General features: G+C 39.7%; 1 protein-coding gene across 1 annotated transcript in view; it reads left to right on the forward strand.

Annotated features, from left to right (window-relative positions):
* AGBL1 (AGBL carboxypeptidase 1) overlaps positions 1-23,229 on the forward strand; it is a 296,923-nt gene that overhangs the window by 159,097 nt on the left and 114,597 nt on the right. Inside the window, exons 19-21 of the mRNA XM_075159559.1 lie at positions 4,390-4,519; positions 9,547-9,678; positions 13,721-13,897. Of these exons, the coding sequence (XP_075015660.1) occupies positions 4,390-4,519; positions 9,547-9,678; positions 13,721-13,897 (439 nt within the window). The remainder of the gene's footprint in view (positions 1-4,389; positions 4,520-9,546; positions 9,679-13,720; positions 13,898-23,229) is intronic.

Consider the following 23,229-nt stretch of genomic DNA (forward strand, 5'->3'; position numbering starts at 1 on the left):
TGAACCTGTTCTGTGTAGGCATTCTAGCATTCATGTTGCTTGCAGTCAGAAGGAAAGACAGAAATAAGTTGTTAGCTGCAGTAATGCTGATGGGAACTGTTTCATTCATCAATGTCTGTGTATATGCCTTGCAGCTATTCACCTGTATTTCACTGTAAACATGGTAAAATCTAATAACTTCACACCCTGAACAAAGGAAGAACATCACTTTCTTCATTCCTTGGAGTAACCAGGTGAAGGGATCAGCTCACTGCAGGGAAACCCTGGGGCTTGCCAAGATGCAAAAGTGAGATGTCCCAGAGGGAGCTTTAAGTGGTCCACTTTTGTGGTAGGAAAGATATTCCACCATGAAATTAATGGTGCGGTCCAGAGCACAGTAGGAAAAATACCCTGCCCTCTAATCCCCCATCTTTGATTCCAGCTGTAGAGTGCTGTACCGCAATTCTGTATGCATGTCTGCTGTAAAAGTGAAATAGATTAAATGAACAGTTCTACAAAGAGGTCCTCAGCACTTCATATTTTCTCTTATGCTATTAAGGCACAGAAATTTCAGAAGATGGAAGACTAGTTAGCTGTCATTCTGAAGCTTCTGAAAAATATCAAAACATTTAAAACCCAGACTGTTTTACATCACATAAGCATACTGGTTCATTGGATTGCTCTCAGTGTAAAGCCTCTAATATTTACATTGTTCTGGTGATATTCTGTTTCTGGAATGATCATTGGCATCACAGGGCAGTACCATGGTGCAATGCCTGGGTGGCATTGGATGAGCACCTCTCTGGAATGGACACATGATGAATATAGTCATTATGGTTTCAGCATATGAGCTTGAACAAAGCCAGAGTCAAAGACAGAAAATAACGGTTATATTTCTGACACCTTCCTTTAAATCATGAGGGAGGGCTTTGCTGGTGCTGCTGCTTCCTCGCATCACTGAGTCTTGCTTTCTGAAAAGATTTAAAATCAAGAGAAATTAAGGATTCTCCCCCTCCCCATTTTTTTCCTCCAGGCTGCTCTGAGCTTTCTGAATGGCAAGACCAAAACACCTTAATGCAAATATTCCTGCTTCCATCCTAGACAGTAGTTATTTATAAAGTCCAGCATGCTGTGTCTGGTTGAGGCTGCCCCATGCTGCTCAACGGCATCCTGATGTTTACTTGTGCCTACTTCCTTTTATATAGATACTCTTATCCTACGCTAGTACTGCTGTCTGCTTTTAAGATGCACAGTGAATGGTGATGCTGCTCTCTACATATCAAACACAATGCATCCCTTTAGCTTTTATAGTTCCCTGTGCTCCAGGTGCTTTTATTATCATCCTGACATCATTCATTCAACATGATGAGCCCTGTCTTTCCATTTATCTGTAATGGACAGGAGACTTTGAGTCATTTTATCTTCCAAGCACAGCAACATCTTTTCTTTAAAAAGTGAGTTTTCTCTCTGTTCATTTCTTGTTTTCTTCCGTGTCTAATAACTTGTGCATTATATTTATCCCCCAATCTCTTTACTCTGCACCTCCTGTTCCCTTTTGTTTTGCTTTTTTCTGTTTTGTTTTGGTTTTACCTTTCTCTCTTCCCCCACCGCTCCTATTTTTTACCTGTGCAGGGCGCAGATCCAGGCTTATCGCAATCAACTAAAAGGTTTTATTGACCTTATCAAGTCTTAAGTTAGACCAGGTGGCATCTCTCCATCCATACACATGGCTCATGCAGAATTTAGTGCAGTATCTGAGGTTACCTTGCCCTCAAAGTCAAGCAGGCTTAAGAGTAAGACAACAAAGAAACACATCTTTAGTAAAACTTAATGTCAGGCTTTGAGGTACAAGATTAAAAGCAAGGTCTCACAAGTGCCAACAGATTTAAAATACAATTCTATCTTAAACTGAACAAATCTGTTCTTTAGCTACTTAACCTCTTTCTCATTAACTCCCCATGAGGTGTCCCTGCCTTCAGAGCAAGGGTCTAATGCTTCAGTTAGAAGTGCAGTTACCTCCTATGGGTTCAGAAGGGGAATCTCAACCTGATCTTTTTATCTGTGGTGTATTGACTTCAGATACCAGGAATCCAGTTTTCGTGGAATAGTTCTCCTACATGACTACCTGCATTTATACATTTTTAGAGCTGAGGATTGCATAGAAGTAGGAATATTTTTGGTGGCATATAATGATGGTATTTGAAGCTAGCAGTCACCAACAAATTCACCTAAGGATGAATTTACTCTGCTTGGAACCAGTCACATGAGTCATCTTTTTTCCAGGGACTGGATGGCTTGAATGCTTTGGTTTTATTCATCTTACTAGACTGTGTGGCACTATTGGAGTACATCTGAAGGACAGACTGCCTAAGTGTTTCTTTTCTTAGGCAATAGTAAGTGCTTGCCCTGTATCATTGTGACAGTCAGTGTTTTCTGGCCATATTCATTTAGAAAAGTTTAGTTAGTAAGAATCAGAGGATCTCTTCTTCTACCAGCTCCATAGCTTCTCTTGAGTCATTCTACAGACACCTGCAGAAATACTACTAGGCTCTGCTTGGAGAAAGTAAAATGTGTTGGTTTCATCTCCTTTTGCTGTGCTCCACTTGGTAGCCATGCACTGCCCCAGAGACTGCCGATAGCTATCGCATAGGCTGATACACATCAAAGAATATCCTGGCTGTAAAAAGGTAGAAGAGGAGGCAGGGCTCTAACAAAAGCATCGGGCTTGTGAACAAGAGAAATGCATATATGCTTTGCATATATCTGGGTCACACATCTGGGTTGAAAATATATAACAAATAGCAGAATTACAGGTAATCTGTATAGAGATGCAGAGGTGGGGTTTTCTTTACTTATTAGAATTCTTTTTGGCAAATGTTTTCATAATTTCTTTTGAGCTGCTACTAGTCCCATCCAAGGTGGCAGGTAGTCTTGCTAAAGCTGCAAGGGAGAAAAAACACATAAAACATTTAAAGCAAATACAATAGCTTGGAACTGTGTTGTAAGAAATGCCTTTGATTTGAGCAGTGAATTTCATTAAATCCTGCCAAACATTCAAAGCCAATCTCAAGTTCCCAGTCCCTTTATTTTGCTATCAGCAGTTGAGATCAGCTTAATATTTTACTTTCACCCTTGGTTGCAGAGCATAATGGACGAAACCATTATGTGTGAATGTCATCGCTATTAGGAAAGAGAGAGACGAAAGGAAGGGGTAAGGGGGAACAGGGGTGGCAGGGGGCTGGTATCTACAAAAATAAACAGACTTTAAAAGTATGATGGGAGGAGGGAGAAGGATGGGAGAAATCAGCCTCTCATAGTTAAATTAAAGTTCTGCATCTCCTTAAGAGCTGTGGATATAAGCTGCCAGGCTGAAGCCTAATATTTAAAGGTCATTTAAATGAGCAGAGATGTTAATTGCTGAAGGGACAAAGCTGAAATTTGTCTTTCAGCTCTTGCCTACATGCAGAGATGTTACCTTCCTTCCCTGCAGAAAATAAGAGCTTTCAAATTATTGTTTTAGAGTTGGATTACACTTACTAAACTAATACTAAGCAACCAGCAGCATCTGTGAACTGCAGGGGAGGGATTGGCTTGTCGTATGGTCACCTCTAAGAAAAGCCACAATTTGTATCAGAGCAACAGAGTTGGTAAATTGTATTATGGACAGAGTAAAACCTGTCGAAAGAGTGAGGGTGCTGTGAACCGCAGAGATGGTGGCATGCTGCGTGGAAACTGTGCTGATGTACGAGTAATGCATTGCATGGACCACAGCAGAACTAGATTTTGCAGTAGAAAACACCGGTGCCTTGTCACACCATCTACTTGGCTTTGATGTGTGTTAATAGAGTTATTAAGAGTTTTCTTACATGCTTTTCTAACAGATCATGGGATTTCTTTATATGTTCTGAAGGAATAAGGAAACTTTTTACAGAGGCTTTTAGTTTAGTTTAAGAAATAGTAAAATAAAAATTGAGCTTGGGGTTGGTTTGACATTAATCTCTGTATTTACTGAATCCTTTTAGGAGTAGTTTTCAGTTGTCATGTTTCTACTCCCCTTCATGTTTGGCTATGTTGGACTCTTCCAACAGAATTTAGAACACTTCAGAAGACTTTTTGTTTGTAAGTAGTCTTTTGATTTGTACATAGTTAGGTAAAGGAAAAACTGCATCTATTGTCAGGACTGCAACTGTGTGAACCTTGGAAGGAAAGGAAATGTTAAATTTCATATATTATAAGCACCTTTGAAATATAATATGGACTGTTGGTTCATTCCAGCCTAATGTTCAAAACCTTTATATCTGTGTTCTAATCGGTATTCCCAGTCCTTATGCCAGGGCTTGCCAGAATCAGAAACTTTTTGGAATCAGCTGTTGTTTTGCTGATTTTCGATGTGTTGCTTTCTGATTTCAGCCACCGTTGTTCATTGAGTGGGGATGATCTGAACAGACAGTGGTTGACACCCAATTCCCAGCTCCATCCAACTATTTACCACGCCAAAGGTCTTCTCTATTACCTGCGCAGCATTGGCCGGGCTCCTCTGGTGAGTCTATTCCAAGATCTTTTGTGAATTACTGTAAATGGATTGCTTACTGTAGTTGTGTGAACAGTCTTGTTTTAGAGCTAGAGTGATTTGGAAAGTACTGTTACACTTTCATCTCACAGAAGTGTTTTGAAAGTCTTGGATATTTAATACTTACTGAATCTTCTAACCAACAACTTCAAATTCCAGAATCTCTGCACACCTGGAATATAAACGAGTAAATTCCTTAAAGCTCTTTAATATCCTCGAGATACTCCAACTAAGCTAAATATTATGTGTAGGTTATTGCTATCTTCATGGAAATGAAAGGAGAAATTCCACAAAGATTTAGTCTGAATGGACGGTGCAAAATCCCATGTTGGAACAACCCATGCAATCACAAAAACACAGGAAGCAGCCCTCAAAATGTCTGAACTTCCATGCTGCTTTGGTGATGGGAAGAAAATGTCTGGCTTTGGGGGGTACCAGAAATTCATGAGATGGGGCTCATCTCAAAGCTGCAATTGGGATAGAGCTGGGATCCATCCCATCTGCTCAATCTTGTTGCCCAGCAGAATGAAAAGATAGTTCTGAGACCACAGGAGAAAAACCACAGGGAGGTCCAAATGTTAATGAACAGATGTGATGCACAGACTGGCAGGTTGGCTGCTGATAGCTACAGTCAGGCAGGAAATGTCCAAAGGCACAAAATTCTTTCTGAGAAGAAGATGAGGAAATCTCCAGACAAGGTGAAAATGTTTGTGAGCTTCTTTAAGTGAATTCTTGTGGGAATGTGGTGGAAACTCAGCTCGCCTCACAACTCAACTCAGTTGTGAATTTACTCACCAATCTTTTCCTTTGGTTCAGAGCAATGTGGGATCTGTCTTGTTTTACCCTGCGATTTGCTATCTGGCCTTTTTTAATACACAACCATCCTTATGATATCCAGGTGCATAAAGTTGAACACGCATTCAATGCAAGTTTTCATCATTGCTGAGTGAAGGGAAACTATTGATCCTATCATCTCCCTCACTCACAGGCTGCATGTCAGACTTGGTAAACTGATTTTTTTCTTTGCCTTTGAAGAGTACATTGATTTTAGTTTATACATGCTCAAAAATGCCTTTTCCCTCCTCCAGAAGAGAGCTGGGTTTCTTCTTTTTCCTTTTTCTTTTTTTTTTACTTCCAAGACCCCATGGAGCCAAGTTCACTGATAGCCAAATGATTTCAGTGAAGTGATTTAGTTTCATTTATCCTGGGATGTGCAAAGAAAAGCTGCTTGAAGGAGAAAAGGAAAAAAAAAATTAAAGTTAACAGCCTTTCAAACCAAAGCCATTTTAATGAGGACGAGAGGAAATGGCCTCAAGTTGTGCCAAGGGAAGTTTAGATTGGACATTAGGAGAAATTTCTTTACTGAAAGAGTGGTCAGGCCTTGGAACAGGCTGCCCAGGGAAGTGGTTGAGTCACCATCCCTGGAAGTATTTAAAAGACGTGTAGATAAGGCGCTTAGGGACATGGTGTAGTGGGCATGGTGGTGTTGGGTTGACGGTTGGACTTGATGATCTTAGAGGTCTTTTCCAACCTTTATGATTCTATAATTGGTAACTTCTATAGACAACAGCCTGATAAAAGTGCTGTGTTTTTTTTTTTTTTTTAAAAAAAAAAAAAAATCTTGTTGGCTCTGGGAACCCTAGTAAGCTCATGGAACTTAGTTGGCTCATGGAACCCTAGTTGGCTCATGGAACCCATGGTGCACCATGGCATTGTAGCCCTCTGCTGCATGGGATCTCCTTTCGACTGAGAGCAGCAAAGTGGGAGCGTTGGAGACCTTCTGTCTGGGAGCAGCTAGGTCTGATGGGGAGAGGGAAGTTGCTCTCTCCTTGAGTATTTGTGGTGAGAAACTGCTATGATTTAGAAGTTATAGTTGACAACACAGTTGCAGCACGCAACAGGGAACCTGCAGCTTGTACAGAGAGTCTGAGCTGCAGTGAAGAGCAGGAAGCCCTCGGAGGGGACAGAAAGAATTTCCTTCCAGAAAGGACCAGGAGGCACTGAGTGGAGTTTGCTGCCATTCAAAGGCATTATATCAAACTTGGAAACAAGCATCTGCCTGCAAGGATGTAGCTTATTGTGAGGAAAAAACCCTAGGCATGTCTACTTCAAAACTTGGAAATTCAAAGTTCTCTCACAACACCACTAAGGAAAAAAATGAGAATTTACCAAAAAAAAAAAAAAAAAAATTCAAAATGTTCTATTTCTCAACAGATTTTCTTGCTTTCCATTTCCTCTTTTGCTTTTCCTTTATTTTAAAAAGTGCCTGGTTCTGTGACTCATGAGAAGGATTGTTTTTGAGTTAGAAAGTAGTCCTTACATTTAGGATGATCAGTGCTGGCAAATAACTTTAAATAGATAAAAATCTGCATGTGTGTCTTGAATTATATCCCAGTGAGTGCAAGCCTTGGGAGTTTGAGTGGTTTGTGTGTATTAGTGTCCCAAGCACATGAAAGGAAAAGCTGGAGAAAAAGGACTGGTAGGTCTCATGTTTGCTTAGTGTTTGCCCAGACATATCCCAGGAAGAATTCTGTATTGGGTGCTCAAACTACTAAATATACCTTAGCATTGCTGGACGATGAAGCATAAGCTACCCTGTAGTGTGAAAATGAGGCAGAAGAGTGTCTTATAAAGAACAATTGATTATAAACATTGGGAATGACTGCAGTATCCAGCAAACTTAATTAAAATGTAGCTCTATGCAACTTGCAAATAGAATTAAATTATTTCTAGTAGCACTGACTCTGCTGTGGAAGCTGGCGATGATCAGTGAAAGATCCCATGGCCTGAAACAGCAGCAATATTACAGAACCTGGCTTTGATAATCCTTTACCAATACAGAAGTCTCATTCCAGTCCTGTCACTAAATACTCATCTGCAGGTTTCTTGGGGTGCAGAATTATAGACCTGCTACTGATCAGGCAGCCCCGCTATCTGACTATCTGATCATCCCTGTGTGGTTTCTGATACGTAAAATAATGTTTTAGGCAGATAATATATTGTGTCTTTCACATGTTGGTAATTCTGTAAATTGGCAGGTAATTGATACCCAATTGAGCTGGGTTTTCTGCCTTGAAATAAGACGAAAGTTATAAAATCCTCTTTGATATTCATAGGAATAAATTCTAGGTGGTACCTGTGGTTAACCTAAACTATGACTGTGTATTGCCGATAGCTTAGATGAAGCACTAGCTGGAAAAATGTCTGTCATTAAGAGAACCAATAAAAGCAGCTCTTTGGAAGGAGACATTACAGGATAATTGCATGTGGTTCAGACAGAGTTACTTCAAGTGCAGGGGTTTCATAAGCCCTGCAAAATATGCACACAGCCTGAGGGGGCTGAATCTCTGGGGCCTGTGCAATATTTGCTTTTTTTCCTTTGGGAATGATGTTGGTTGTAGATTTGCACCAATGAGCAGCTTTCAGACTGCCCTGTTTGTCCTGCCCTTTCTGCCTTTGCCGGGTGGCAAAGCAGGAGCAGTTGTTGCTGGGTAGGTCGCTGTTCACGTGCTTCAGGTGTGGAAAGTGTGTGCTGCAGGGACAGGGATGTGCAGACCCAGAGCCCTGCAAAGAGAGCAGGAGGTGAGTGGTGGTGCAGGAAGGAAAGTTGACGTGTTAGAAACCAAAAGAAGGAGCAACGTATAAGCTATAAGATATGTATAATTGTCCAGCTAATTAGGAGCACTGAGAAGGTTCTCTATGCATGTGTGCCTTAGCCTCTCCAGTATGTCAACCTACTGTTTGTCAGAAGAGCTGAAAGAATGTACATGCTCAATTCCTAGATAATTAAACTCCCTGACTTGCTGCAGCTAAACTTAACTACTGTATAGCTAGTAAACAAAGATACTAGGGTAAATCTTGCCCTAACAGTTGGTGGAAGAAGCTCATCTACTCCATCTGTTCCTCCCCTCTTGTATATGTATTTATGTAAGAATATGTGTATTTTTTTACCCCATATTTCTCCCCCATCTCTCTTTATATTGATCTATAATTCTTCCCTGCGTTCCTACACCCATTCTTTTGTTTCTGACATATGCCCTGGAAAACTCTTTCAATGAAATCTTGAAGCTCCTTTCTACTCAGTGGTGAATATTGGTTTAAAATTAACCAATTCCTTCTCTTTAGAAGTTCTTGCCTTTTCATTGACAGATTTCTGAATATTCCTGATAAAGACATGGAGAATATATGTAACAGCAGTGTATATATTGACTTCATATCTCAGAAGGCACTGAGATTGATTATTCTTTAAGACTTGGTTCAATATTTACCTCTTGGGTCATTAAATCGTGATTTTCATTTCTATAGGAGTCGATATCTGCCTATAAAGGCAATCAAAACTTCTGCTAAAACTGGGAATGTGCCTAGTTTCTATGACAGCTGACATAAGAGAGATGGATTAGATAGACAGATAGATTAGACAGTGTGGAAAGAGATTATTTGCCATGAAGATAGGTCATGTTCTGTGCTTGGCTTCCAGGAATTCATGCAAAGATCTGACAGCATTGTGCAACTCAGTTGCACAATTATATTTTCCTGAAAATTATGTAGCACAGGTTTTGAATTTAAAGAAGCCAAAGTGATGATCAATTGCTTGGGAAAGCACAGATTTCAAATCTCATGAGGATAAAGCCGGAATTTAGGAGTTTAGAAGCAGAAAGAGCCTGACATATTGCTCTGTTGTTGTATCCTAAGTTACCATGAACCCTTAAGTTCCTGAGTTGCCATGGATTCTTGCACAGGTGTCATGTTTATTTCTACTGCAGCTGGAAATGCACCAGTCTTGACTCTGGATCCCTGAGATCATGTCAGTCTGAATAAATAAAACAAGATAGAACTGACTAACAAAGTTTGACACAGGTTATAGGCATGGCACATGCTCTCTGAAGAGACCTGAAAAAAGCATTAACCCCCCACTATAGTCTTATAGTGCTTATTATGAATATTTCTTTTTCGTTTTCAATGTTCAAGATTTTTCCCTTGCCCCCTCTCCCCCCCAGGTATTCTGTGACTACCACGGACATTCCCAGAAAAAGAATGTGTTTGTTTATGGCTGCAGCATCAAGGAGACCTTGTGGCAAGCAGGCTGTGTGGTTGACACAGCAGTTATCACAGAAGATGTTGGCTACAGGGTAGGTTCATTTTGTTCCTTTCTGCAATTACCGGCATGTATGTGCACCTACGCAGCTAGTTAAGATAAGGCCAGCTCACAAATTTTGAGAAGTGCAAACTTCCCTTACTCCAGAGTATTTCAAATCATGCATATCTTCATGCACCCGGTATTAGCAAGGATATTGTCAGTAGATGGGTCCCTATTTATTTCATTTTAGTAAGATGCTGCGTTATAATCTTTGGCTACAGACTAACAGGACAGCCATAGTTTTGTGTGTTTCATAATTTCTAAATATACATACACTTTTGTCCCCTCACCCCACCATAATAAGAAAATAAATGGGAATTACGTAATGGTAACTGAGAAAATGACAATGTGCCACTGTCCTACTCAGTTGAATTGCTTCATCACAAAATGCTCCTGGTCCCACTGAAACCACCAGTGAATTCAATGGGTGTCAAACAGATCTAACATAGTTATCTCCACAGCGAGTGCTTGGTGTCATAGCTAGGGACATTTTTCCGGAATTAGAAAGAACAAATACTAAGATCTGTTTTATTTCTACTTCATGTGAATGTCTCATTCATCAAACTGTTCTTGAGATTTCCTGTCTGTCTCTTTTTTTTGTGTCGTTTAGATGATATTCTCCTCTTAAATGACAAATTTCGGGGGGGGGAGGGGAATCTTATAAGCTCTAATTATAGTCTTAAAAAATGTTAATTTCACAAAACATTAATTGTGGTCTTAAACTGATTATAGAGGTATAGCTTGGTTCACTCCAACCTGAAAGAGGTTGAAAAGTATTTTTCAGTTTACGTCTCTATAATTTTCACTACTTCAGCACAAATATTAATTATCCTCTCATAAGGATGCCACACCTTCTGTGTTCATCTTGTGGCATTGTACACAGCATACTGAAACTTTACTGGCAAAAAATGCTCCAGCGTTCATCGTGAGGGGTCCCTGTGGCAAACACCTTATTTCACAAAGAAAGCAGGCAGGGTACTTGCAGTCAGGACGTATTTTGCTGTGTTTGAATTCAGAGGGCTTGAAAAGGCTGAGGATGGTTCGCTGTTACATAAACAGAATTCAAATGTTGCTTTCAGCATCTGGAGCCTGTCTTGAATGTGCAATTGAAGGCTCCAAGGCTGCCCAAGAACACTCTACAGCCACCCTATAAGAAAGATTTTGTGGTTCAAATCCCCTCTTTTGCACAAAACAGAAGATGAGTGCCTGCTGCTGTTCCTGCCTATGGGTCACCCTCTTCCTTCTTAGACTGGGGAAACTGGGTATATAGGAGAACACATCTGCAATTGCAAACTGCAGCAGATAATCACCTCTGTCTCAGACCTGCTCCCTTGCACTGTTTGCACAGGTTTCTCTCCTGCCTCCTGTAGATAGTTGCGGATTAATCTGGCCTCCATGACTGATTTTTCTCCCCAGGAGCAGGAACCAAATACTTCAAGAAAATGTTGGTTTTGGAACAGCCTTTGCCTCATAGGTCATAGACTCAGCTGTAGCCCTTGGCAACATACAGGAGTAAAAGTCTTCATTACTTTCTAATATTGGGTGGCTTTGGGTGACTTGCACAGCATTGGCATGGCAAAGCCCAGCTTGAAGATTTGTCCTTTTGGTAGCCGTTCCAGGCCCCTTTGACAGCAATCTCTGCAGGGACATCAGTAATGAAATACAATTCTGTTCTCTCCTAATGGGATTGGAGGTGCATGGACAGGGTCCTGTGTGAGGGGAGTAGCTTCCTTTGCTGTTGTACATGCTAAATCCAGCCGTGTGTAAGAAAGGGAACACAGTCACACTGCTGCATTATCATAAAAGCATCCTTTAAAAGGGTGTGTTTTCACCCTTTCAAAATATACTATTGAAAGATAATTAATGAGAATAATAAGTAGAGAAGAAAGAACCATTAGTGTGAAATCCAGTGAACGCTGGTAAAATGAAAAGAATATTAAATTCAGATTTGCTAATGCTCCTAAATGAGTCCTGTGTACAGAGACATTACTGTTACCTGCCAGTGTTTTTATTTAATTAAATGTAAAAGATTGATTATGCACATAATTTCAATTGTTTTAAAAAGCTAAACTGGATTAGGGATCCGATTATTGTGTTTGATAGTATATGTTTACAAAAAATCTGTGTGTTGGTTCAGATAAGGGCAGAATGAAAACTATCTGAAGCTTCACACACAGTTTAACTGGATCCTCATGATTGTGCTGAGGCTTATAAACATCTGGGTGATATGGCTCTGCTGCATTTTTTTTAATTCCTGTTCAACCCAAATCCAGGAAAACCTGGAGGCACTGCATGAAAGAATACTATTTTGTGATCCCCATGCAGCAAATAGCACTTTGAAGGCAATCCAGAAATGTCGGATGCTTAGTCTACAGCAAGCAGTCAATTTTAAAGATTCTTCTGCTCAGTATGCCCACGGGAAAGGGAGTACTGTGGCTCTTAGTAGCACACTGGAGGTCTTGACTTAAGAGTTAGGCTTGCGGTGGTCTCAGATTTAAAATGGAATCTCTTGCTTTGTACCAGTTTTCTCCACCTCATTTTTTTCATCTGGAAAATGGACCTTATAGGTCTTCAGATATATACCTTATAGAACTGGTAAAGTCCATTGACAGCTGTAGCCAGAATATACCGAAAAATGAAAATTACTTTTTTATTACAGAGATGTGTATGGTTAAGCTGTTTGCAGGAGATATTGCAAAATAGTTTAGGCCAAAGATTTATCATTTACATCAAACATGTTTTAGGAAAAGACATTATTCGTTCACTTTCAATGAAACCAAATATTGCCATACAGTGCTATGAAGTAAAGCTCAACAGAACAGAACTACAATTGCTCAGAATCAGTCAGTGAAATTGATTGTTATTGGAAAGTGAAATTAGCTGGTTGGCTTTCACTGCCCAAACTGAATGAAATTCAAGGGTAAATGCCATTAGCAATAAGTGGGGACTCCTTCTATATGATTCCATTCTGTTCAGATGTTTAAGGAAGCTGTCATCAAAAAAATAATGAACATCCTCATTTTGTTTGCTCTTGTCTAGATGGATCAAATGGTCTTTTGGCATATGTTGTGGTTAGTATACCAGCATTAAAATTTAGACATACACATGTACGCACGTGCATGTGTATGTGTGTGTATACCTAAAGGTCCAGTTTCTACACAGAGCACACCTAGTGTTAATGTATCTAGTAAATGTTTTTATAGAGTGTAAAAGTAAAACATTTAGCACTGTGTAATGACCAAGTAAGTGTTGCCTCTGCACTGATGGAAATATTTGATACTGCAGTGTATTAGAAGTGTTCATAGACTATGTTGTTGGGAAATATGATTTCTAGAATAAAAAAGTCACTCAGGCTAAAATGTAATCTTTACTGGGTTTTCATGATTACTTTTTATTGTGATTCTCTAAATGAAGTGTATAAAATATATCATTTGGACTCAGATGAGAATATTTTGGTTTGTTTCACAATGCAAGTTAGCTAAATGTTGAGCTATATTTTCATATAATTATGTGCGACCTTTCGTGAGAATACACATTCCCTTTCTCTGCTCTATGCTACGTTCAGACAAAACTCCTTCCATAGCTGAATCCCTTATCAAATTGTGACTGCATGATGGGAGGAGATATAGTATAGCTGGAGAAGGGAGTATGGGAATATCAGGCACTGAACTATGACGGCAGCACAACAGGAATGTGTAGGTTAATGTCAAAGCAGTTTGAAAACAAAACTTTGTAAGTGGCTTCAGCAGTCCCAAACTATTGGGTGTGAAAATGTTTGATTTTTGAATGAGATATACCAAGTGTACTGGGTATTTTGCATTTTAGTCTTTGGGAGGAAACAAATGTTGGAATCTGAGGATTTCACATGGGATGGACATAATGCACTGGTTGGAGCTCTCAGTAACAGTGTCTAGAGATAGATTTGATGATATACACATTAAAAAACACAGGTGTCTCTGTATATGTGTGTATGATATAAACACGTGCACATTTGTTCAATTCATTTTCTCATCACTGCTGATATTTTCTCATAGACCCTTCCTAAAATCCTGGATGAAGTGGCCCCTGCATTTGTCATGAACAGCTGCAGCTTCCTGGTGGAGAAGTCCCGGGAGTCGACGGCCCGGGTGGTGGTATGGAAGGAAATGGGTGTATTGAGGAGCTACACTATGGAGAGCACATACGGCGGCTGCAGCCACGGACTCTACAAAGTGAGTAAATCTTTCAAAGAACCTGTGCCACCCTTCTTCTAATGCACGTCTCATGAGCTTGGAAGGGTAAAGTGGAGGAGATAACCATTGTCTTGATGCTTAGCATTGTCTGCTCTCTCCAGACCCATGTAGCAATGCTTCTGAGTTTCTCCTCAGTGAAATCTTTCCGTGATTCCTCACTCTTTTACCTTTCATGCCAGGAAAGTAGAGTCTTTGCTCTGAGGTTTCATTCAACAGTGAAATAAAAAGAAACTCCGGTCTGGAGCCAAAGGCATTGAGCTGAAGGAAGGAGTGTTTTTGAGAAGATACAGTGCATTTATCCTTATCAGGGCATTCACAGTGTTGTAAAAAATGTGTTGGCAGGTCATATGGACGCCTTTGAGGCTAGTTCTAAGGTAATTAACTTGAATACTAGTGGCACCAAGCTCTTTGGGTCAGGGTAGCTACCTGAGCCTTCACCTGGCTAAATTTAAGAGCCGCACTGAGAATCCTGCATTTGGAGTTGCCTGTTACTGACAGCCAAAAGTAGCTGATCTAAGTCTAGCTTTGACAGCTGTCCATGAGCTCAAGGTATGCCTGTGACTGTGATCTAGACAGACCTGAATTCCGCATCAAATGAGGTTTCAGTCTTGGTAGGAAGGGCTGTACTCGTACCGAATGCATCAGAGAGAACAGTCTATGAGATCTCCTGGCACCTTTTAAGTACACAGGATGAACTCTGGTAACTGCATTTGAGTGATCATAATTCTCCATTCACTCAAATGGGGTGAGTTCCTTCTCTTGTTCCTTTCCCAAGCCCGTTGCTTTCACTGAAAGGCTTCTGTGTTCCACCTCATTTCTCCCACTAGGGAGCAATCCTTATCTATACAGCATTAATGAGCAGTTAAGGATCCTAAAAGACCCTTAAGGAAAGAGCCATTATTACAAATAACAATTAATTAATAAGACATTCAAATGATTATCTTTGGAAGCTCTATACTAATCCTTTTACCTCTCTGCAGAACGTAGCCAGGAAGTACTCGGCTGCTGGTTTAACCATGCTCTACTATACACACATCAATTCCAAGACAGGAAAGGCAGAAGAAAAAAAACGGCAGACAGTTTAAAGAAAGAGAATATAATTGCCCTGGGCATTACATCTAACACGTCCTACTCCTGAGAAGTGTTAATGGTTTTTTAATAGGCACCACAGGTCAAGACAGCAGTTTTGAATCTTTTTTAGGCAGTAGGGGAAAACCTACCTCGACAGAAGTCAATGACAAAACTCCTAGTTATCTCCATAGAGGAGGATTTCGTTCATTTCCTGGGTAACCACAGTAAGACCTCAAAACAGTGACACATCAGATTGTATCAATGATGATTTGTCCTCCTTCTCCTTCAGCATCTTTGAGGTCTTTAACCCAAATTTGCTTAATTTGTGCTATTAGATGCTCGAAAGAGTAGGAAGAGAACATTAAACGCCACATTCAGATGTTGCATTTAAGCACTGTGCCATCCACAGGGGCCCTATATTGTATAGCAGGGGCACCAAAAATAAGCAGAAAGACCTAATGCAGATGGTTCAGGATTCTTTTTTTAAAGAAAGCCTTTAAAATGTGTGAAATTATTTTCTACCTTCTTTCTTGTCCTCTTTTTCATCACTGATCAGGACTACAGGCAGTCACTGAGGACAAGAGCAAGTTGACATATGAGGGCTTGTCATTGGTGACAGAATCTAATGTTCTCATGGCCCATAAAGAAGTCTGTAAGCTGTAAAGCAGTTCTGAAATTTCCATTCTGAGCACCCTGAAAAGCTGAGTCCCAGCTGGATCATTGGGTTATTTTCATGAGGTCACGTATCTTTTTTTTTTGTTTTGTTTGTTTTTTAATTTGTTTAGGATTATCATTCATCTCAAAGATGGAAGATACGCAAATATTTCCATGAGGGGGCATTTCTTCACCATTTCTTCATCATAAGGATAATACAAACACTTTTTGCAGTTTTTCTGATTCAGGCAGCTTTACAATATTTCCACTCATTTTTTCGAAGTACGCGAAGTACCCAACTTGTTAGTATCAAAATGGAATATAATTTCTTATGTTGACATTTATGCTGGAGCTGCATGTAAATACATAAACTATCTCTTTCAAATAATTGATATTAATAGGTTATTTCCTCTTCCTTTTTGCAGTCTTTAGAGTTGGTTCTTGCTTGCTTGTTTGCTTGTTCTTACAAGTGGATTATTTAGGGTATGGACTTGACAAGCTGATGTGAAGATTTTGTTGCATAATACCGTTTAATACTCAGCTTCCATCTATCAAGCCAAAACTACTTCATTAGTATCTGGAAGCCCTGAAATTATTCCTGTAAACTGGAAATTAATCACATAAGAGGTCATGTTTTTCTAGAGACTTCAGCCTTAGTTCTTCGCTCCTGGACCCTCAAGTTAATGTGTGTGTAATGAATAGACTGAGACTAATGCTCAAGCAGGAGATGTCAGCATGCTATATTTAGAGCTTTCTGATATTTGGATTAGTAGATTTATGTTTAACTGTGAATAGAATCAGTTTCCTAATTGCATAGTGATCATCTCCCTGTAGGGATACATCCAGAATCTCCCTTGGTCAAGCATGCCCTTATGTTTTTGATATTTTTATACCTTGAAGTACAGTACAAACAGCAGCTAGGATTTAAAACATCTCATTATATGCACCAGAGGTTCCCAAGACCAGCATCCTTCAGTGAATCAGGCGGTCAAACTTCTAATAGAGCGCAGCAGACCTGGATCCTGGTCTTTAGCTTTCTTCCTGCTCATAAGTGATGAAAGTAATTCATTCAAGTAGCTGCTTTGCTGGCTGTGAGCACAGATACAGTGCTTGGAGTTGCACAGAGAAATCTGATAGGGATTGTGCAAAGGATTTAGGAAAAGCAAGAAAGCCTTATAGAGGCTGCAAGAGGTTAAAATATTAATTGTACGAGGCTGGTAAGCGTGCCCCCTTTCACCACAGAGCAATGTTGAGGAAGGGCTGAGGTAAACCAGAACCTAGTTTTTCTGATAGAGTCCAGAAAATATGCTGCTGGAGCTTTTCTAAGGAACCTGTGTGGCCTCTCTTGGCTTGAAATGTAGCCTTCATTTTTAAAAGAGTTTAGTGAGTGAAAGATAAGGCAGGAATTTGGTACTATTGATATGTAAATGAGAAAGAATAGTGACCCCATGCTCGTTTAAAAGTAATTTGATTTCAAATGGAGAGGAGGGGGAAATGAGAGGAGAAAAGAGATGGTTTGTCTCTGTCGAATCTCCCTGTCTGTGTGATCAATGGAAACACAATAAGCCAACTACCCTTAAGGAAGCGAAACATAAAACTAAAGAAACTATTGATCTTATCTAAGGTTTTGTTCAACTAAGGAAAAAGAAAAGAAGGGGGAAAAACATCTGAACTCTTTTTCATTTTGTCTGGATTGCCCAATTCAGTCTTAGAGAAGTGTCTCCATTTGAAAGCTGCTAAAAACAAAGCAGCCAATTTCCACAGGGAATTCTCCCTCCTGCTTCTGCCAGTTTACAGCCCTGTGGTCAAAACAGAAAACAATAAAAAAAAAAAAAAAAAAAAAAAAAAGAAACTGCTTATCATTTATTTTCTCATGTGAAGGCAGTCTGCATTGTTTCCTCGTTGGAGCTTTTACCCCTCTAGCTCACCATGTGATTTTTATTGCTGCCTCCCTTTTGTAGGATGTAGAGCCCCTTCTCATCTTTGATTTTTAGAAGACTGAATGCAAGGCTGTACTGTAAGAAGTTCTACTATGTACAGGTACAATCATGGCCCCAAAAGAATCAAATCTCCAGTGACATGTTTTGACATTTTCCTGAGTTTGTGTGATTAATTTTTAAACTTCCATATCTCTTTGCTATTACCACGTTCCATCGTGTTACACTGTTTCATGATTCTCTTGACTCCTTGTTACCTGGCCTACTAATTAAGACCCTTCTATAGTGTATTGCACTGTGCTGTTCCATTCATTACTGCACCTATCATCCTTCAAGTTAATATCTTTTGTGCCATGGTATACAGCTGAGTTCCAAACTGTATGTCTTGATAATATAGCGAATCTCAAAAGTTCAGCTTCATGCTCTGTGAGTACATGCTACCTTGGAAAAGCATTTTCCTTGGCATGTTGTTCCTGGTGGAGGAGATGTAGTACTAACAGAAATAGATATTAACTTCTTGCTTTGAAGGGATTATAAACAACAAGGAGTAACAAATAAGTTTTTAAATTATTGCAGATATCTTGTCAGTGCCCTTTGAAGGAGATTTTACTAGTGATACGGATCTTTCTTTGAAGAAAGTTTTTGGGATAGCTGAGGAAATTTTTTTTTTTCTGTCCAGTCTAATGCTTCTAAGTCAGAGGAATTAAATACTCCAAATTTTCTCATCAGATTGATTAGAAGAAAGAGCCATACTTTTGCAGAGACACTGGAAGCAGAGAGATCAGCACCAAGCAGTGTGGTCATACAGTTCATAAGACTTTCTTGATAGTCTCTCAAAATGTCTTTGTTGAACAAAGTCATGAGAGTTAGTCTAATTAGAAGATCTGATATTATCCATCCCCTTTAACCTGGCTAGCATGGGCCGAATAATTTAAAATGAGTGATGGACCAGTGATTTACCATGGAAGTGTGGCTGAAGTAAAGCAATATGCCAAGATGAAAGCCTTTCCTCTTTCTGCTCCTTCAGAGGTGGACTTCTCTGGTTTGACCTGTTTCTGCCCAAATTGTTACCAATGAATGATTTGTCCATTGAATTACAGAACTATTTCTCTATTGTTATCTGTAGGCAATGAAATATTTTCTTCATCTTTCTTACTATTGAAGATTACTTACCAAATTTCTGTGAGAAATTTTTGTGTACGATTTATTCAAAAGCAGTTTATTACAGTTAATAGTCAGAAATTGAGTTGTGTTGATGGAGTTTGCATGTCACATGATACCGCTTCTGTTCTCCAGTAAGATGTGTATTGTTCTTGTAATTGGAAATCTGGTACACAAACTTACAAATAATTTTAATTTGGCCTCTTGCCAGTATTCAGCCACCGACAAAAATTGTTTCAGCAATATTCTTGCCATAAAGCATATTTGATAAGTACTTGCAGAAAGGAAAAGTAACAAAATAGGTCATATTCTATTCTTTCTGGTGTACGTTTCTGGAAAATGTTTACATCATCTTTGCAAGTCTGACAGACTTTTCCTCATTTCTGATCTCTTTTGTCCACCAGAGCTTACACTTTTCCTAAGTATGGGTAAATCTCAAAAGCATTCAAAAGTTTCTTTTCAAAAAAATAATCTCTAAAATGTGTGTGTTTAGCTTGACCCTCTGTGCTCTGGGGATCTTATCTCAGCAGATGCTGAGAATAAGAAAGAATGATTTTCTTTCTGATAGTTCTCCTTCCAGTTCTGGTCCAAAGTGGCTCAAATTGGAAGCAGCTGTAACAGCAAGAAAAGTATAAGGAAAAAAAAGTTATCTAATAGTAATCTAAAGACTGAAGGTTAAAATTAAGGGTTTTGTTTGTTCTGTTTCCTTAAGTTATTACCCAAGGCAAAAGTTTGCATCCTATTTGCTTTATTTTCCTGCTTCTTTTCTTTCCACCAAACCCTTGCACTAATTGATCAATGATTCAATTTGTAAGATATTTTACTTGTACGTTTTAGGCTTGTGGGCCTCACTTCATAAAACTATGTAAGGGTTAACAACATTTAGGAAGTGGGGAAAGAAGAGAGAAAGGGCTTCTGAGCAAACAAATCAGGAGATAGTGGGTCTTTGTCTTCCTTGGAGACTTGTAGATTCTTATATGAACTGCTGCAGGATTTTCTCTCATTAGGTGTTTTTTATTGGTTTGTTTGTTTGTTTTAATTATTTGACAGAATGCCAAGTAAGAAATCACATGCTTAACTGTGCTCAAGTCTGTTTGGTTTGTGCCACATTAAACAGTAGGAGTTTGAAGGTGTGCTGACTTTGGCGCTCTCAGATTGTTTGGAAAAGCAAATCACAGAAGCGGGAGAACTTTGTAGGGATTCTTTGGCCCTTGTATCTCCAAGAAAACTGGATTTTGTCAGTAGGACTATCCTGGCTGGTCTCACCTTTCTTGATGGGTAATAAGCCAGTTGTATTACAGCAAGTGTCACCAAAACCATATGAGATGTAAATAACATCTCTGTTTGTAAAAGTCATGGGTGTTATTGCTATTTACTAATTTTTTGTTGAAGGTGCTCAATATAGTCAGATGAGAGGGCCATTTATGTGCATTTAAAAGTCTGTAAATTTTGCAAGAAGATAATTCAGGCCTCCATGCTCTCTCTTCCCATTTCCTGATCACTCCACAGTCAGTTTAGCCATGGTGTTTTGGAAGAGATCAATAATTCAGTAGGGCCATTTTTCTTGTCATCATTTCTGGAGAAGGCTTATTTCTTATTTGTTTGGGTTTTTTGGGGGCCAGGGAACTGGTTTTGGTTTTTTTTTTTTTAACCCTATATAGAACAAGACCCATTTTCTGGCACTAGTGTGACTGTTCAAAACCTTTTGCTGAGAACACTCAGCCCCTCTTCCAATGTTTGCCAAATGTAGGTGTTTTGTGAATGACTCTGGAAAAGCAATGGTCTCTTAATCCAATAGACCGAGTTTGCTGTTGCACAAACAAACGTTTTCTTAGGGTGACTGAATAATTCCTTACCTCTTTCAAGAAGTTAGTATAGGGGTAGTTGCCTGCAAAATACTGTGCACTACTCCATCTGTTGAGGTGTCCCGTGAATGCGGCCTTGAAACAGATTTTGGAAAAAGTCCTCCCTGGCACCTCCTGCAGTGGGTTCGGCTGTCACTCAGGCCATCTGCTTTCCTGTTCCTGGGTTGAAAGATTCAAGTGTTAGAGGACTGAGGGATGTTCCATTGTGTTTGAACTCACATGGTTACTAGTAACAGGGGAGAATGATACTTAATGGAGAAGAATGGACTCATAACTTCCTTTAGCCTCCCTGTCCCCAAAGCACTCGGGAAGCACTAAAACCCAACACAAGAATTGTCAGGGGGCACTGAGCAACAGTATTTGTCTTTCTCATTGTTGGTGTGTACCCAAGGAATGATATATTGGAATTTTTTTTATATATATATGGTAGAAGATGATCACTGATGCTAGCTGGATCATGGATGAAGATACTAATTTCAATTGTTATGCTTTGTTTTGATTATTTCTCCTGAGATGTTAAGTCAGCTGTACTTGCTAAGTTCAGTGGTGTTATATCAAGGTAGATTTGGCTAATTAGTTTTGGAGAGATATTCCAGAGACCCTGACAGTCTTGGAAGGAAGGAAGGATACGTTACTAATGTACTGGGAATAGCTTGTGAATGTGTTCCCTCTGTCTTAGACCCTGTCTGGAAGGAAACAAGTGTACCTCTGCTAGCCCCATTACTGTGATAAAAACCAGGAGAGGCACCAAATTTTATCCTTAGTCATGTACTGGTCGATAAATTATTCTAACTGCAGATATTTGGTTAAACAAAATGGGAAATTCTGTACGGAAGGGCTGTCACAGTCGTGATTTTAACACACCTCAAACTGAGTTTGAGGCACCTCTAGTGGGAATGAACCACAGGGAAGTCAGATCACAGCCTACTCCCACAGCACTAGTCCTTTAAGCTTGCTGTGTGATTCTGTTCTGAACCAAGGTTAGTACTTGTGTACCAGGGTTAGTATAGTGTAGATTAGTACTGATCTCTGGCATTTCCAGATATTTCAGTCCTAGACTTAGCTTCTGACACAGCATTTTCGCACGGGAGTGATGTATCTTTCCAGTATGGAAATGGGCAGCCCTATTACTGGTGACAAAATGTGTGGTTTATGATATTTAATTGCCGAAGCAACATAGTGATTAGGCTGAAATTACATATCTTTTGGTTTGTAGACACATAACCTGTGTTTTCTGGTCCTGTTAGGCTATATTGAGTCAAATGAACTAGTCCTGGATGAGAAGTCTCCACAGGCATCCCAGGGTGATGTTGCAGGCTGCCACAGAGCAGTCCTAGAAGCTAAGATAACTTAGGGCTCAAGACTGTTGTCCTCATGTCATTTCACGTGCATGGACATTTCCCTAGTTTCCTTCTCCTTCCATGTAAAGACACCTCATTATATATCTGCAGAAAGAGGAGTGCTGAAGATAACATTAGCATAAAATGGAATAGACAAAAGGCTGTAGATAGAAGAACATGGGATCTTAGGTCCTATTTTAGGACCTCAGAGTCATGAAAATTACATTTCTCTGTCTTTCTTAGTCATTCAGGCTAAGAAATAGGATGCAAATCACGGCTTGGCAGAAAATATAGGTGCTATATCCAGATTTTGTTGGTAAAAACATGTTACAAAAGGAGAAAAATATGGTTCTGAACCACAAAGAAGTGAAAAAATTGCTAGCTTCTCTGCGTTTTGGAACCAATTTCAAAGTTGACACTAAGGGGAGGTCTGCTTCTCCAGCCTCTAAGCAGAGAGCCTGGTCCAACCTGCAGCCCTTTGGCCGAAGTAGTATCTTAAATCAACTCCTTTGTCTCTCTTGTTGATAGGTTATTGTGTGCTGACTGGCTGTGTAAGTGGAGAATAGGTCCCATGTTAAATGGTTAAATTACAGTACAATAAAAAATGACGACAGGGGTGAGGTCATAATAGATGTGACTCTGCAAAGCTGGGAGTTATTCAGTTCTGTTGAGGTTCAGTGGACATGGCTAACATGCAGAATAGCTAAGCGGAGCAATTGTGTACCTCCTACTTGGCCCACCCTTTTCCACTGTCATATAATTGAAACAATTGTCTTAGCTCTGCTGTTTACCCCTTCTGTTTGGGACTCAGCCTTGAAGTGCTTGTTCCAACAAATCCCTGCAATCTCCTCCATTCCTTTCACTTGCTAATGATGTTAGCATTTCCTAGTTGTTAGTTCACTTTTTATTAAACCAAGGGACAGAGCAACTCCTTGCGGCTGAGGAGTGGAAAACAGGCATTATCTTGATTCCTTCCTGTATTGAATGCTGAGACACTGGGGAAAAAAGAAATCTAGATGAGTATTGGAAAAAACTGATGTTTCTGCTTTGTTTATGGGATCTTTCTCCCTCAGCTGCTTTTGCACTTCCCTAGATACTTAGTTGCAACTCAGTCTTTCCATATTCCAATGTTATACTCAAGAAGGGAGGTGATAGGTACAGACTTAGAGGGGTTATTGAACAGTTTCTCTACAAAAGAAATGAGCAACAAGACTACATAGAACCAGAAGTGCAAATATCCTGTCGTACCCATCTTGCAGAATTTGAGAGAACAGGATTAGGTG

The sequence above is a fragment of the Calonectris borealis genome, chromosome 11 (genome assembly GCF_964195595.1).
Source record: "Calonectris borealis chromosome 11, bCalBor7.hap1.2, whole genome shotgun sequence".
Lineage (NCBI taxonomy): Eukaryota > Metazoa > Chordata > Aves > Procellariiformes > Procellariidae > Calonectris > Calonectris borealis.